Here is a 12957-nt window from a genome sequence, read left to right on the forward strand (position 1 = left end):
AGCCCTGAGATGCAGAAGTGGATTGAGAGATATGAAGTGGCCAAAGCAGAAAGAATAAATGCAAGGACGAGATTCAGAGTAATGTACAGGCGATCACAACCATATCCACGAGATCTGGCTCTTCTCCCTACTCACATGTCACTTGATTGGCTACAACTAGCTATACGTAAAGCCGAACGTGATGGAGAGACAATAAACGAGCGCGAGCGGGAGTTATCATCTGGATGTATGGTGCATGTAAGTTTCTTATCTCTTGATGTAATTAAGTAATTATTTGTGGCAATATATGCTATAAAATAGGTGCATCTTCATTGTTTTAATGATGCTCTTTTACAGTACAAAAAGTACAGTGCATTATGGTCATATGGACGACATTTTCGCATAGAACGCATCGATTCAAAGAGAGTCACGTATGATTGTGGAGTCATGGCTAACTTCACACAAGATAGCCGAGCAAGTGCTTCGGATACCAATCTTCTCTCCTCACAGTTGGATTATTGTGGAACCATACGCGACATCTATGAAATTGATTTCAGACGATTTACTATTTTCATTCTTGATGTAAAATGGTTTAGAACTACTTACAACGGTCCCCATGCAACTGTGAGAAAAGATGGTAGCGGTCTCTTTGCAATAGACTCCACCAAACATTGGACCGATGAAAGTGATACTTTTGTTCTTCCCGAGCACTGTGAGCAGGTGCATACTAATGATTTAATTAGTCGAAGCTTTCGTTTTTTAAGTCCATTGATATATATATAATTGACGACATTTGGCACGTGATTTTTCATCTTCAATATAGGTGGTTTTTCATCCGGATCGTTCTGATCCAAGATGGTGGTACGTGATCCAAGTTGCGCCACGAAGTAAGCAGATTTTTGAAGATCGAGATGTGGATATGGAGATGCCACTACCAAATCCGGATCCAATTGATGAATCTAGCGAAGAAGATGTAGATCACCATATGAGGCAAGAGGAAGATGCGCATAATGACATCGCACGGGAGGAGGATGGAGATCACGATATTGACGAGGAAGACAACAATCGTCAAGATCGATCACCACACTTAAGCTTAATTGAAGAAGATGATCAAATACTTTTAGGTGAACGTACGATGCTAGAGTACGATGATGATATAGGAGATCAACTCGGTATAGAGTTGGAGATAGACTTACTTGGCGCCTTAGACTTGGCTCAAGATGAAACAGTTGATGTAAATGCTCTTATTTAATTTGATTTTTCTCATCTCCAACTTGGACATGAATATATGAGCTTCAAAGGCTTGATGTACATGCTCTCATTTTTTATTTCTCTATGAGCTCAAACATGTATGAAAATTTAAAAAATTTTGTCATTGGAAGAAAATAAATTTTAAGACTTAAAAAAAAAAAAAAACCTCTCTGTAAAACGTCGCTATAATATAGTCTCAGTGTCGCTATATAGCGATTTTTAAAAGTCGCTATATAGCGACTTTAATAGAAGTCGCTATATAGCGACCTTTCATAGTCGCTATATAGCGACTATTACTAACGTCGCTATATAGCGACGATTCTTAAAAGTCGCTATATAGCGACGATTTACGACACCCGATTTTTATACCGACGATTAACGCTAAGCGGGCGCTAATCGTCGGTACGTAAATGTCGCAATAGGATGCGTGTGTAGTAGTGAGAGTTCTCAAAAGGTACGTGGGATTATGGATGCCAATATAACAAACCCACAAATATTCCATGGATTTATTGATGTAAATCAAATTGGTAGTGTGGATGATGGATTTATTGATGTAAATCAAATTGGTAGTGTGGATGATGGAACATGTTATTGGATTCTTAGAAGCCTTGTCATGGTGGAAGAGCAATAAGCAACCAACACTAGCTTTATCATCTACTCAATATAGAGGATCTACCAACTATACGTGTGAAGCAGTTTAAGAATTGATAATGGTAGTAATCGATTATTATTTATTCCAAACAAGAGGAATAAAGAGATTAGCATATGTTGTATTAAGGATGGTGTAAATTGCACCATAGATATAGGAGATAGGGTCAAACCATAACTCTAAGAGGCTCATGTATATTAATAACCCTGTGTCAACAAGGACTAAGTAAATTGTGTAAAAATGTTTGCATAGAGTAATAGCAAAGCTCGATTGGTAATTACATGTGCCTAACATCATATTAGAAAGATATGATAGGATAGGCATATTCAAAACTCTTTATCTCTTAGAAAGATCTAGGTGTACTTGTAAAATTTTTTCATGAACTTACACTAATTGATAGGATCCATTGGACCCTAGCTTAAAATTGGTTTTGATAGGCCCCGACTTATTAGCTGTATAGAGTAATACAAGCATACCCTTCTTTAAATGATTGGGCACAATATGTCGATCATCCGTGTCAGGCTTTCCTTTTATACTGTATCACCTCTTTGTCCACGTAGCTTGAAGATGTATCTCATCCAGGTGGCTTCGCTGATCCAATCGTCCCTTTGATTGCTTTTGGCTCACCTAAATGATGCTTGTAGCTACTCAAAGACTTTGAACCACAAATTCTAAGGGGACAACTGCTTCCAAGCCAAAAGCCATACAAAAAGGTTTGAGATTGGTAGTTACCTTTTTAGCCATTCTATAAGCCCACAAAGCTGAGTATAACTTGATGTCCCATTCTCCTTTAGTAGATTGTATTGTCTTTATGAGCATGAGCTTCAAGGTCTTATTGGCTTCACCATTACCATGAGCATAATAAGTAGTAAAAATTGTGTGCATGATTTTCAATTCCTTTTTAAGTACTTGCATCATATCATTGAGAAAATATGCACCTTCATCACTGACAAGCTAGAGAGGACAACCATACCAGCATATAATATTTGCATAGACAAATTTAGCTATGCTTTGAGCTGAGTTATCTTGGATGCCTTAGTTTGTGCCCACTTCATAGCATAGTCAATGGCAACATGTATATACTTGTTTTGAATAAACTTTGTGGGTTTAAAGGCACCAAAATCCAAACCCCAATGTTGAAAGGCTTCCCAAGTCTTGGGAGGTTGTGAAGGCATAGATTGCTTAGCCAATAATCGTCCAGTGCATTGACATACATCACACTACATACATCTATTTTGAGCATCTTTGAACAATGTCTCCCACCATAAACCTACTTGTAACATTGTTTGAGCAGTTAACTCACCTTGAAAGTGCCCTTCTGATGGACTCGAGTGAGCCTGCTACACCACCCTTGCACGTTCATGAGGTAACACCCATTAGCAAAGAATCCCATCTACACATTATTAGTAGAGCTATCCACTAATCAGAGTATATTTCCAAGCCTTAAGGGCTATTTGTCTGTGCTTTATCTCGAGGCATAGTCTTAGGAAATGTGCCTTGAGACAGGTAATTGACCAACTCAACATATTCATTCTCACAATAATCAATTGCGAACAAATTAGCATGTGGTAGTTCCATTTAAACTCCTTCTGCAATAGCAACATCCAACAAACAATCCATCCTTGAATAAAAAGTCTTGTTGATGAGACAAAGTAAGGCTTGATGATCCGCATAGAACACAAAAGGATTTTCGGGTAAAGAATGCCTTAACTTCTACACACTGAAAACCATTCCTAGAGCTTCTTGCTCGGTGATGCTATAGTCTGACTCTGTAGGTGTACGCAACCTACTAGCAACCACCAAATTTTGTACCAAAATAGTAAAAATCCATTTAGGCTCTTGGATGTAGCACACTGAAAAATGCTCAAGTAAGAACTTTAAAATGTTAGTTTATCTATTTCATGATTTGGCATAGCATTTATGACACACTAACAAACAAGAGCGAGAACTTCAAAATGTCAGTGTGCCATGATCCAATCATACTTGCAAAAGTGGCCAAAGTCCTCTCTAGAAAAGATCCAATCGTACTTGCAAAATCAAGATGTAGAGAGAGAAATACTAAAACTAAAGAGAGAAACCAAAAGCCTAAAATCTTTTCGGTCCCCCACTTTGTGGAGGGACTCAAAAGATCCCCCCACTTTGTGTAGGGTTTAAAAGGTCCCCCCACTTTGTGTAGGGACTAAAGAGGTTCCCCCACTTTGTGTAAGGACTCAAGAGACTCCCCCACTTTGTGTAGAGACCCAAGGGGTCCCCCCAAAAAGTGGAGGGACTCTTGTCCAAGAGGTTCCACCCCACCATCTCTCTATTTCTCTCAATACTCCACCGCCCCCTTCCTCTCCCCACTCTCCATTCCACCATCCCCTTTTCTCTCTCCACCCCACCATCCCGCTACCTCTCTCTATACCCCTTCCTATCTCCACCCCACCTTACAAGCAACTTACAATGCAACCCACCAAGTAATCACTTTTGCTATAATTACTAAAGCAATTTTGTGAAAACTATTTTTTATCATACTTTTGTCACTCTTAGCTGTTTGATATACTTATAAACATTTTGTAAAAAATTCTAGCTTAATGAAATCATTTTTATTTTCAAGCATGCTAGATAAAGATTCAAATTTGAGTATTGAATGGGTGAAACATTATGTCACCATACATTTGTGCATTTTTTGTAATCACATGTAATGGTTTTTTGTGCTCTTATGTTTCAAAAATAGTCCTATGACTCTACCTTAAGGTCACGAGAGGGGATCATCAAAAAATGTATCTACATCAAGTTGTGATTTCTTTGCCAAAACATCAAAAGGACACTTTTATGTCTTGTTATGCTACCAAACTAGTTTTGAGAGCCTCAAGGGATGAAGAATGTTCCAAATTGATTGTTTCATGTCACCCTATACCTTTAATGATCTACTAAGAGTTGCTATTCTTGATAGATTCAATGAATAGGCCACCAAGGAGGGGAGGTAAGTTAGAGGAGGAGTTCTTAATCTTGATGGAGCTGCATTGAGTAGGCGACCAAGGAGGGAGATCAAGTCTATGAAAATCTAATTTGTAGGGTAACTTTTTCGTACTTTCATAGCTAGTTTAGTACCACTCAAGAGAAGGAAAATGTTGGAAGTTGTAGTTAAATAGCACATAGGATATAGATTGAGAGCCTCAAGGGATGGGAAATGTTTCAAATTGATGGTGTCTACATGTCCCCCTATACCTTTGATAATAGATGAAATGTTGCTAATCTTGATGAAGATGCATTGATTAGGCCACCAAGGAGGGGGATAACTTAGAAATAGATGCAGAGCCTATATTACGTAGCTATCATAGAGTATTGTTACTTGTTAGTGCTCTACATTTCTCAATGTTATTGATCATTGTCTTTGCTTCTCCTACTACCACTGTGCATTTCAATTGTTTCCCATCATTCTCTACCTCCAAATCAGAAGTGCAAAGGTGGATCAAGAAGACAAGACTATTATGCATCCTAGAGACACTTAAAACTACATTCCATGCCATTGCTAGTTCTAAGAGACCATAAAATAGATTTTGGAAGGGGACTTTGTGGAGGCTAATGGCCATTGCCATGCCTTCTTAGTCAACTTGATAGGTGAGATATTGTCCTTTCCAGTAAATCATTACATCAAGATACAAATAGCTAACAGCTCTATTTTAGTACAAGTGTTTGGGAAACATGTTTCAAGAGAATTCAAGCTAAGTAACTAGCTATGAGAAGGATAATTCCAATTCTCGTAACATGCTTAAAGCTTTAAAGCTTAAAGCACCTTCATAAAGCCTTAAGCTTTATGCATATGCATAAAACTTTGGAGCTTTAAGCATATGCTTCAAGCCTATATCCTTCCCATTGCTTTCCCTTTCTTTTGAAATGAATGTATATTTAGTTAATTAATTAGTATGCATTTATTTAGGAGTAATTATTTTTGAGAACACAGTGTTGAAATGGATGGAGACTTGACCATTGTGCTCCAAGGAATCCTCACTCTCCCTGAAAAAATGCATGTTTAAATAGAATGCATTCTAAAGTTAAAATAAAATCTCTTAAAAGTTTTAAATAAACTCTCCCATTTCATTTCGTGAAGGATGCCAAGCAGAGGATAAAGTGGTAAGGGTAAAAAGCGATCCTTTGCTAATAGTACTACCTCGAGTAGTAGTATGGACAAGGTTCGGAAATTACTCGCGAAGCTAGATCCCAATACTAGGTAAAGACTCATGTGCAAGTGGGACAAGGAGAGACAGCAAGTGTTGAGTCCGTCGGCCTCTGTATAGAGAGAGAGAGAGAGAGAGAGAGAGACTCATAAATATGTAAGCATAGCACATGGGTTCAACAAAAGGAGTTTTTAAAATTTTTCTTTCATATTTTTACATATAGAAGGGTACCACCTAAAGTGGGTATTCATAGATTGAATAGACAAATGGTTTTTTTTATTCATGAATAATTAATATGTAAGGGACTTTACATAGGCCTGGAACACAATGATATATAGGATTTACATATAATGACCCTTATATAATTAATATACAAGGGACTTTAAGTAGGCCTTGAATGCACGTGATATAGAGGATTTACATATAATGGGCCCCCCAAGAGAGAGAGAGAGAGAGAGAGAGAGAGAGAGAGTCCACAACTGCCAAAAAAAAAAGTCTATCTTGTGACAAGACAATATAGTTTGTGAAATGCTTATAGTTTAGAAATTCACATACTAAAAAGGTAATTTAATTCATAGTCATATAAAATTTGAACTCTTATAAAGAGAAGAATGTGAGAGCAAGAGGGGTTTGAATTTACCCTTTGGATGCATGTCCTACATAGACTTTTCTACTATTGAACCCCTTAAGTATGAATCAAAGGCCCACTTTTAGACTTGTAATATTTAAGGGTCCTTAAGCAGAAAAACGCACCTTGTGCTTAGTTAATTATTATAATTCTTATAGTATTATCTTTGCATTCTTTGGTTGGGACTAATATATCGATGTCTTATTCCTTCCTATTTATGGTTGGAATATCTTCACACTAGGAAAGGGTATCTTATTTGCTCTTGGATAATATTTAGAGTGAATTTTGAAAGCAAACTCTCTCTCTCTATGTGTGTGTGTGTGTGTGTGTGTGTGTGTGTGTGTGTGTGAGCCATCCTTCCCCACCAAGTTTTGTAAAACTAGCATGGGTCTTGGTGGTTGAACATTTGGTTCATGTCATGCTATGTGTGTTTGATTCCTAAGAATCACTTTGGATGAGCCAATTTGTCTCATTGGCATTCAAGTTCTTATGAAGTAAAAGACCATATCTCTCTCTCTCTCTCTCTCTCTCTCTCTCTCTCTCTCTCTCTCTCTCTCTCTCAGGGTCTTTGTTGTAATGCATATATCTACTTGTGGCTCTTGGAGCTTTAAAAATCACATTGTGGTGAAGGGTGGTAATAGTTGGAGGCTATGGGAAACATGAAGGATCCAAGATAATAGCAATCTTTGATGAGCATCCTAACTTCTCAAGTTGTGTGTGTGTGTGTGTGTGTGTGTGTGTGTGTGTGTGTGTGTGTGTGTGTGTGTGTGTGTGTGTGTGTGAGAGAGAGAGAGAGAAGCAAATTCAAGCCTAAGAATAAAAGTAATAAGTTGTGAAATATTTGTAACTCATTAAGCCCTAGCCTAAGGGGTCACACCTAAAAATATATAACTATAATATGTGAGTTTTTAGGTCTAATAAATACATAGAATTTCATGTACAAAAGGGGATTTTAATTCACAAAATCATAAAATGTAAATTATTATAAGAAAAAAAATGTAGGTCCAAAAAGGGGTTTGAATATTACGCCCTGAAGGCTAGATCATGTCATATGTAGGTTTTTTAGCACTATATCCCCTAGGCAAGAAGCATGTTCCACGTTTACACTTGTAGTCTCATTGATTTTGGGAGACCTTTAGTAGAAAAAGACACCTAATGTCTTAAGTATTATATTTGCTTGCCATATTTTTCTTTCAACTCTTTAGGGTTTGCATTTGAGGCCCATTTTGGGCATATTTAAGGGTGAATATGATTCCAACCATAAAGAGGAGGGAATAGCCATCTAAGAGAGCATTCCCACGCCTTGGCTATATTGTAGGAGGCTTTCATAGCTAAAAAACCTCATGGCAACGAGGGAACACTTGGGAGTTTTGTCTCAAAGTGGCTTCGAGTTCTATAAAACACTCTAAAAGTTACGGCTCCCTCCATAACACAATTTGCATTGTTAGTTGGGAGCTTCTCCAACCCGATCAGCAAGTTGAAACTCTTGCGACCAGTCCATTTTTTTGGCTTTCAAAAAATGCAGATGTTTAAAGCTCCTTAGTGGAAATGCCATCTAACCAAAGGGAGTTTGCTCTTGGGGTTAGCGATTTTAGCTTGGTTTTTAAAGCAATCTCTCTCTCTCTCTCTCTCTCTCTCTCTCTCTCTCTCTCTCTCTCTCTCTCTCCCTCGTGTTAAAAAATCATTCTCTTCTTTTTCTTCTTCTCTCTCTCATCATGCATGTTGTTTTGCTGTTTGTGAGTCTTTTCATGGGTCGTTGAAATGTTTCTTTTCATGGGCCATGCTCCTATAACTCGGAATTCGAATGCTCACGCCTGACTTTTGAAATTCTGTGCCTGCAAAGTCCGAAGACCAAGTCATTGTGTACAGGAACCGTCGGAGATCAGTGTCTGCTGTGGCGATGATATAAAACTAGAGCTTCAGCCTGTGAGAGGCATTGTCTTTGGCTCTTCGCTGTGGCCATGGAAGCCCAGAAGAGCAGAGTGCTAGTCATCGGAGCCACAGGTTACATCGGCAAATTCATCGCTCTCTCCAGTGCGTCCTTTCATCACCCCACCTTTGTCCTCCTCCGACCCGCTACCATTTTGTCTAAATCCCACTTGATCGCCTCGTTGCAAGCTTCTGGCATCACTATCCTCAAGGTTCGTTGTACTCTCACTCTTGATTTTTATTTCTCAGTCCTCCTGTGAGTCTTTTCGGTTGCGGCATAGAGATGGAGTGTTTTAGTTTACTGCAGGGCTCCTTGGAAGATTACGAAAGCGTCTTGGCTGCAGTAAAACGAGTAGACATTGTGATATCGGCAGTGACAGAAGAGCAGTTGTTGAACCAGATTAATATCATCACTGCCATCAAGGAAGTGGGAACGATCAAGGTAATCCACTCGGCCCTGCTAGCAATATGGCAGCAGCTTCAAGTTATGGCTTACGTCAATGATTCGTCATTGTCGCTCCCTGTCGTTGTGCATGCAGCGCTTTCTTCCATCAGAATTCGGCATCGATGCTGATCATGTGCAAGGCCTGGAGCTTGTCCAGTCCACTTCCAATTCTAAATTGAAAATTCGTAGAGCTACAGAGGATGCAGGGATACCTCACACGTTCGTGTCGAGTTTTGGCTTTGGACATTATTATCTCAAGAGTCTCATGCAACCGGAACTTCCGTCTCCACCGAGGGATAAAATTAAGATCTATGGTGACGGTAATGTGAAAGGTGATGGATTGCCCAAATAAAAGAGCTAATAACCGATGCATGATTTGCCTGATCTTGTCTAGGTATATGGATTTAGGCTGATATGCACCTCAATTTGGGCATCTTGCTTCGTTGCTAGTCGCAAAGACATGCATATAAATGCAATTTGTTTTGTGGTGCAAATTGTGGGGAATCCGACCAGGCAGCATATCAACAATGAGGAGGATCTTGATTGAAAAAATAACATGTGTTCAAGACTAGAGTGGATCTCTTCAACCTAAAGAGCTTATTAAAATACTTCCTTTGTGTAAGCTTGGTCCTCTCTATCTGCATCTATCATAGAGATATTGATCAATTGTCATATGCTTAACAGTTGTCCTTTTGAGCGAAGAGGATATTGCATTGTACACTATGAAGATTATTGATGATCCAAGGACTTTAAATAAAACTGTGCATTTAAGGCCATCTGCAAATATTGTCTCCCAATCTGAGGTGGTGGAATTATGGGAAAGAAAAATTGGGAAGAACCTTGATAAAACCATTATCTCAGAGGAAGAATTGATAAAGCAGGTGAAAGGTAAGATACATATGGCTAACTCATGCTTGGATTTAGAACTTTATTTGACACTGACATCCAAGAGAGAAAAGAGAGTTCTAAGGGGCCTTTATCTATTGCATGGAGATTTAGCAACTTCTTGATCTAATTGATTTCTAGCTTCTTGATCTAATGGTTTTCTATGGTATTTACTTTTTCATTTACAGGTGCTCCTTACCCAAGAAATATGTATGATGCATACACCCATGTCATATTTGTGAAAGGTGGATATTGTAACTTCGAACTTGGTGCCAATGATGTAGAAGCCTCGCAACTCTATCCAAAAATACAATGTACAACTGTGGATGCAATGCTTGAGAAGTATCTATAATAAAAATTTAAGATGGTAGTATTTACATCTCAATCATGTACTCAGGGGGTCAACATATAAACCCTATACATCACATGCATTCAAGGTCTATTTGTAAAATTCCCTATCTATGACTCTTTCATTAATAAGATGCACCCTTTTCCTATTCAATAAGTTGATTTTTTCCTTACGACACCATTTTGTAAGTGAAAATGTGAGAAAAATAAAACCGGATATTTCCTTCTTGAAGGAACTAAAAAGAAGTCATGATGAGATCAACAATGAAGGAGAAAGAGTACTTTATTCATGAGAGGGAGTTCCAATATATAGACCGGTGATACATTGTATGTGAGCTCAAGAGAGAGCATCCTAGATCCACAAATCACTCCACTGATCTCTCCATAAATCTCTCAATCATCCACTAGAACCTTCCACACTCACACCTACTGATTGACACATCATCAACCACACCCACTATAGGCACACTCACCACACAAGTGGTCACACACATGGACACACAAGCACACACACACAAACATAGGTATACCTTCATCAATTTGTTTAGACACCCCCTCACAAATTGATAACCTTGACCCCTAGCAATAGTCTATGGGAAACTTCGTGGCTTGCCCACCCTTGGTGGCAACACACATGATCCCAACCTAGACTCACTCTAAGTTGCATTGGCAGTAGACTCATTTGGACACCCTAGCTCCAACATGATCTCACTTTAATTTTGGTCCCTGGTTTACAATCTCTCTTGAAGGTTTCTTGACAAAATGACTAGCAATGCTTACAAAACCCAATCCAATCTTTTTAGGAGGACATCCCAAGGCAGAGACCACACACATAAAAATTCTAAATTGAATATGTGGGGAAAGATCCCCCTTTGATGGCATGTCCTTGGCATGTCTTGTCCTTTTCCTTCTTCTCTTCCAAGCTACCATAGTGTGAGGTTCATTGTCATTGGAGGGGTTCTTGGTGTAGCCAATCTTGTAACTCCTTTGCTCTTTGATCTTTCTTGCATCCCATATGCCTTCAAATAGATTGAATATGAAGAGGGTCTTACCACTTGTCATTGCAAGGGCAGTGTCTACTCTTGTACAAAGGTAAGGGTCATATCACTCATGAGGCAATACATGAATGTAAGGCAAAATATGACCATCCAAGTGCAAATAGCCTTCAACTATCATGATAGAAACTACATTCATCACTTAGTCACCTTCAAGCATCAAATAGGCTACATCATTGTTGTCAATGAAGTTCATCATCCAAACATAGACATAGTCAAACATAGTCAAACTAGACAGCAACCCAAAGATCAATCTTGAATCGATGCTAGAAAACATTATACAAGAAGATGACCAAAAGCAAAAGTGAAAAATGATGAACAAGGAAACTTTTAACCACTTTGCCCCTTCAGAATTTCGACCTTTGACCATATATTTGAGTGTTTTCCCCAAACTGAACAATTTGAAGTTGGAGGCCTCAATTGAAGACTTCTAAAGCAACAAACAAAGGGCTTTCTAGTGGAATGGAAGCCGTTACTGTGCAGAGTGTCCAGCGTGAATAAGAGGTGAATTTTCACACTAAATATTGTGGCTCCTTTCAACCTTCAAGAAGGTCGTTGACTCTCAGAATGCAATATCGATTCTTCATGGTTATTTTATTTAAGGCACGGTAATCAATGCACATACAAAAAGTCCCATTTTTCTTCTTGACAAGAAGAACAGGTACCTGAACTACTAGGTCGAATCAACTCTTGAGCCAAATGGTCTTCTACTTGGGAATGAATCACTTGTTGCTGAATGGGATTATGTTTATATGGTGCCTTGCATGGCGGAGCACTACCTAGGATAAGATCAATCTTATGGTCCTTAGGTCTAGACTCTGGAAGGTGAGGGGGTAAGTCTTCTATCAAACAATCAGTATAGGTAGCTAGAAGAGGATCAGGAGACTCCTGCTTAGTTTTTTTAGTCATGGGACTAGCCTTGACCTTGATGACCATAACAAGATATGCTTTGTCATGTTTGGCCATAGCTCTTTTAGCTTGGGTATGTGACAATAAAGACACATAACTACAATGGGAATTGCTTGCGAGACTTGCAAATCATTGATAACACAACAAAAACTATACACAAGAATATGCACGATCTTTCAAAACTCAAAAATGGAAAAGATGATGGGTGTGATCTCCCCCCATAGGAGTGGTGCTTGTCTTCCACTTCCTATGTATTTGATCAGTTAAACAATTTTGAACAACAACTGATACAAGCTCATTTCCTTCTCTTCGTGCACTACTTGGAGATAAAGCCACACACAACCTTTCCAAAAAACATTGCCTTTTCTAGAAATAGAGTTTGTTGTTCCCACTTTAGTAAATAAGCTTAAGCTAAGCCTCTAATGTTCCAAAAATTAAAATATATACATGAGCATTTGCAATTTCAAAAACTAGGCTTTCTTAGTAAGCCTCAAGTTTATTCACCACATCACTGGTTGTGCCTTATGTGCACAAAAATGTTTGCCACCAATAGCCATTGCCCGATTAGTTACTCTTCCCCTGAATCACAACATCCATCAATAATGAAAATATTTCAAGCATAAGAAACCTTGGAATCAATCACCAATATTATTCAATCTTTCAGCATTTAAGTGATGAAAAATCAAAACATCATAGATGGATGGTGTACAAATGTGGAG

The 12957-nt window shown here is 38.6% G+C and overlaps 1 protein-coding gene and 1 pseudogene across 2 annotated transcripts; both read left to right on the top strand.

Annotated features, from left to right (window-relative positions):
- Nucleotides 1–8492: 8492 nt before the first annotated feature.
- Nucleotides 8493–9446, top strand: LOC147888102 (phenylcoumaran benzylic ether reductase IRL1-like). Its single transcript, XM_087393968.1, has 3 exons — nt 8493–8808; nt 8904–9038; nt 9136–9446. Exons 1-3 carry the CDS (start codon nt 8629–8631, stop codon nt 9391–9393), a joined length of 573 nt encoding a protein of 190 aa, XP_087250094.1. The 5' UTR covers nt 8493–8628; the 3' UTR covers nt 9394–9446.
- A 50-nt stretch (nt 9447–9496) lies between these two features.
- LOC147888103 (phenylcoumaran benzylic ether reductase PT1 pseudogene) lies at nt 9497–10278 on the top strand (annotated as a pseudogene). The gene is made up of 2 exons (XR_015543093.1): nt 9497–9929; nt 10115–10278. The product of XR_015543093.1 is annotated as a phenylcoumaran benzylic ether reductase PT1 pseudogene (transcript).
- The last annotated feature ends 2679 nt before the right edge of the window (nt 10279–12957 follow it).

The sequence above is a fragment of the Dipteris shenzhenensis genome, chromosome 22, assembly GCF_047967505.1.
Source record: "Dipteris shenzhenensis isolate YYH24624 ecotype China chromosome 22, Dip_SZ_1.0, whole genome shotgun sequence".
NCBI classification, from domain to species: domain Eukaryota; kingdom Viridiplantae; phylum Streptophyta; class Polypodiopsida; order Gleicheniales; family Dipteridaceae; genus Dipteris; species Dipteris shenzhenensis.

Bases quoted from the DNA above. Each gene is read 5' to 3' on its own strand.
- LOC147888102 (XM_087393968.1), top strand. From the start codon at position 8,629: ATGGAAGCCCAGAAGAGCAGAGTGCTAGTCATCGGAGCCACAGGTTAC. The intron at 8,809-8,903 runs GTTCGTTGTACT...AGTTTACTGCAG, and splicing joins CTGGCATCACTATCCTCAAG to GGCTCCTTGGAAGATTACGA. The intron at 9,039-9,135 runs GTAATCCACTCG...TTGTGCATGCAG, and splicing joins AGGAAGTGGGAACGATCAAG to CGCTTTCTTCCATCAGAATT.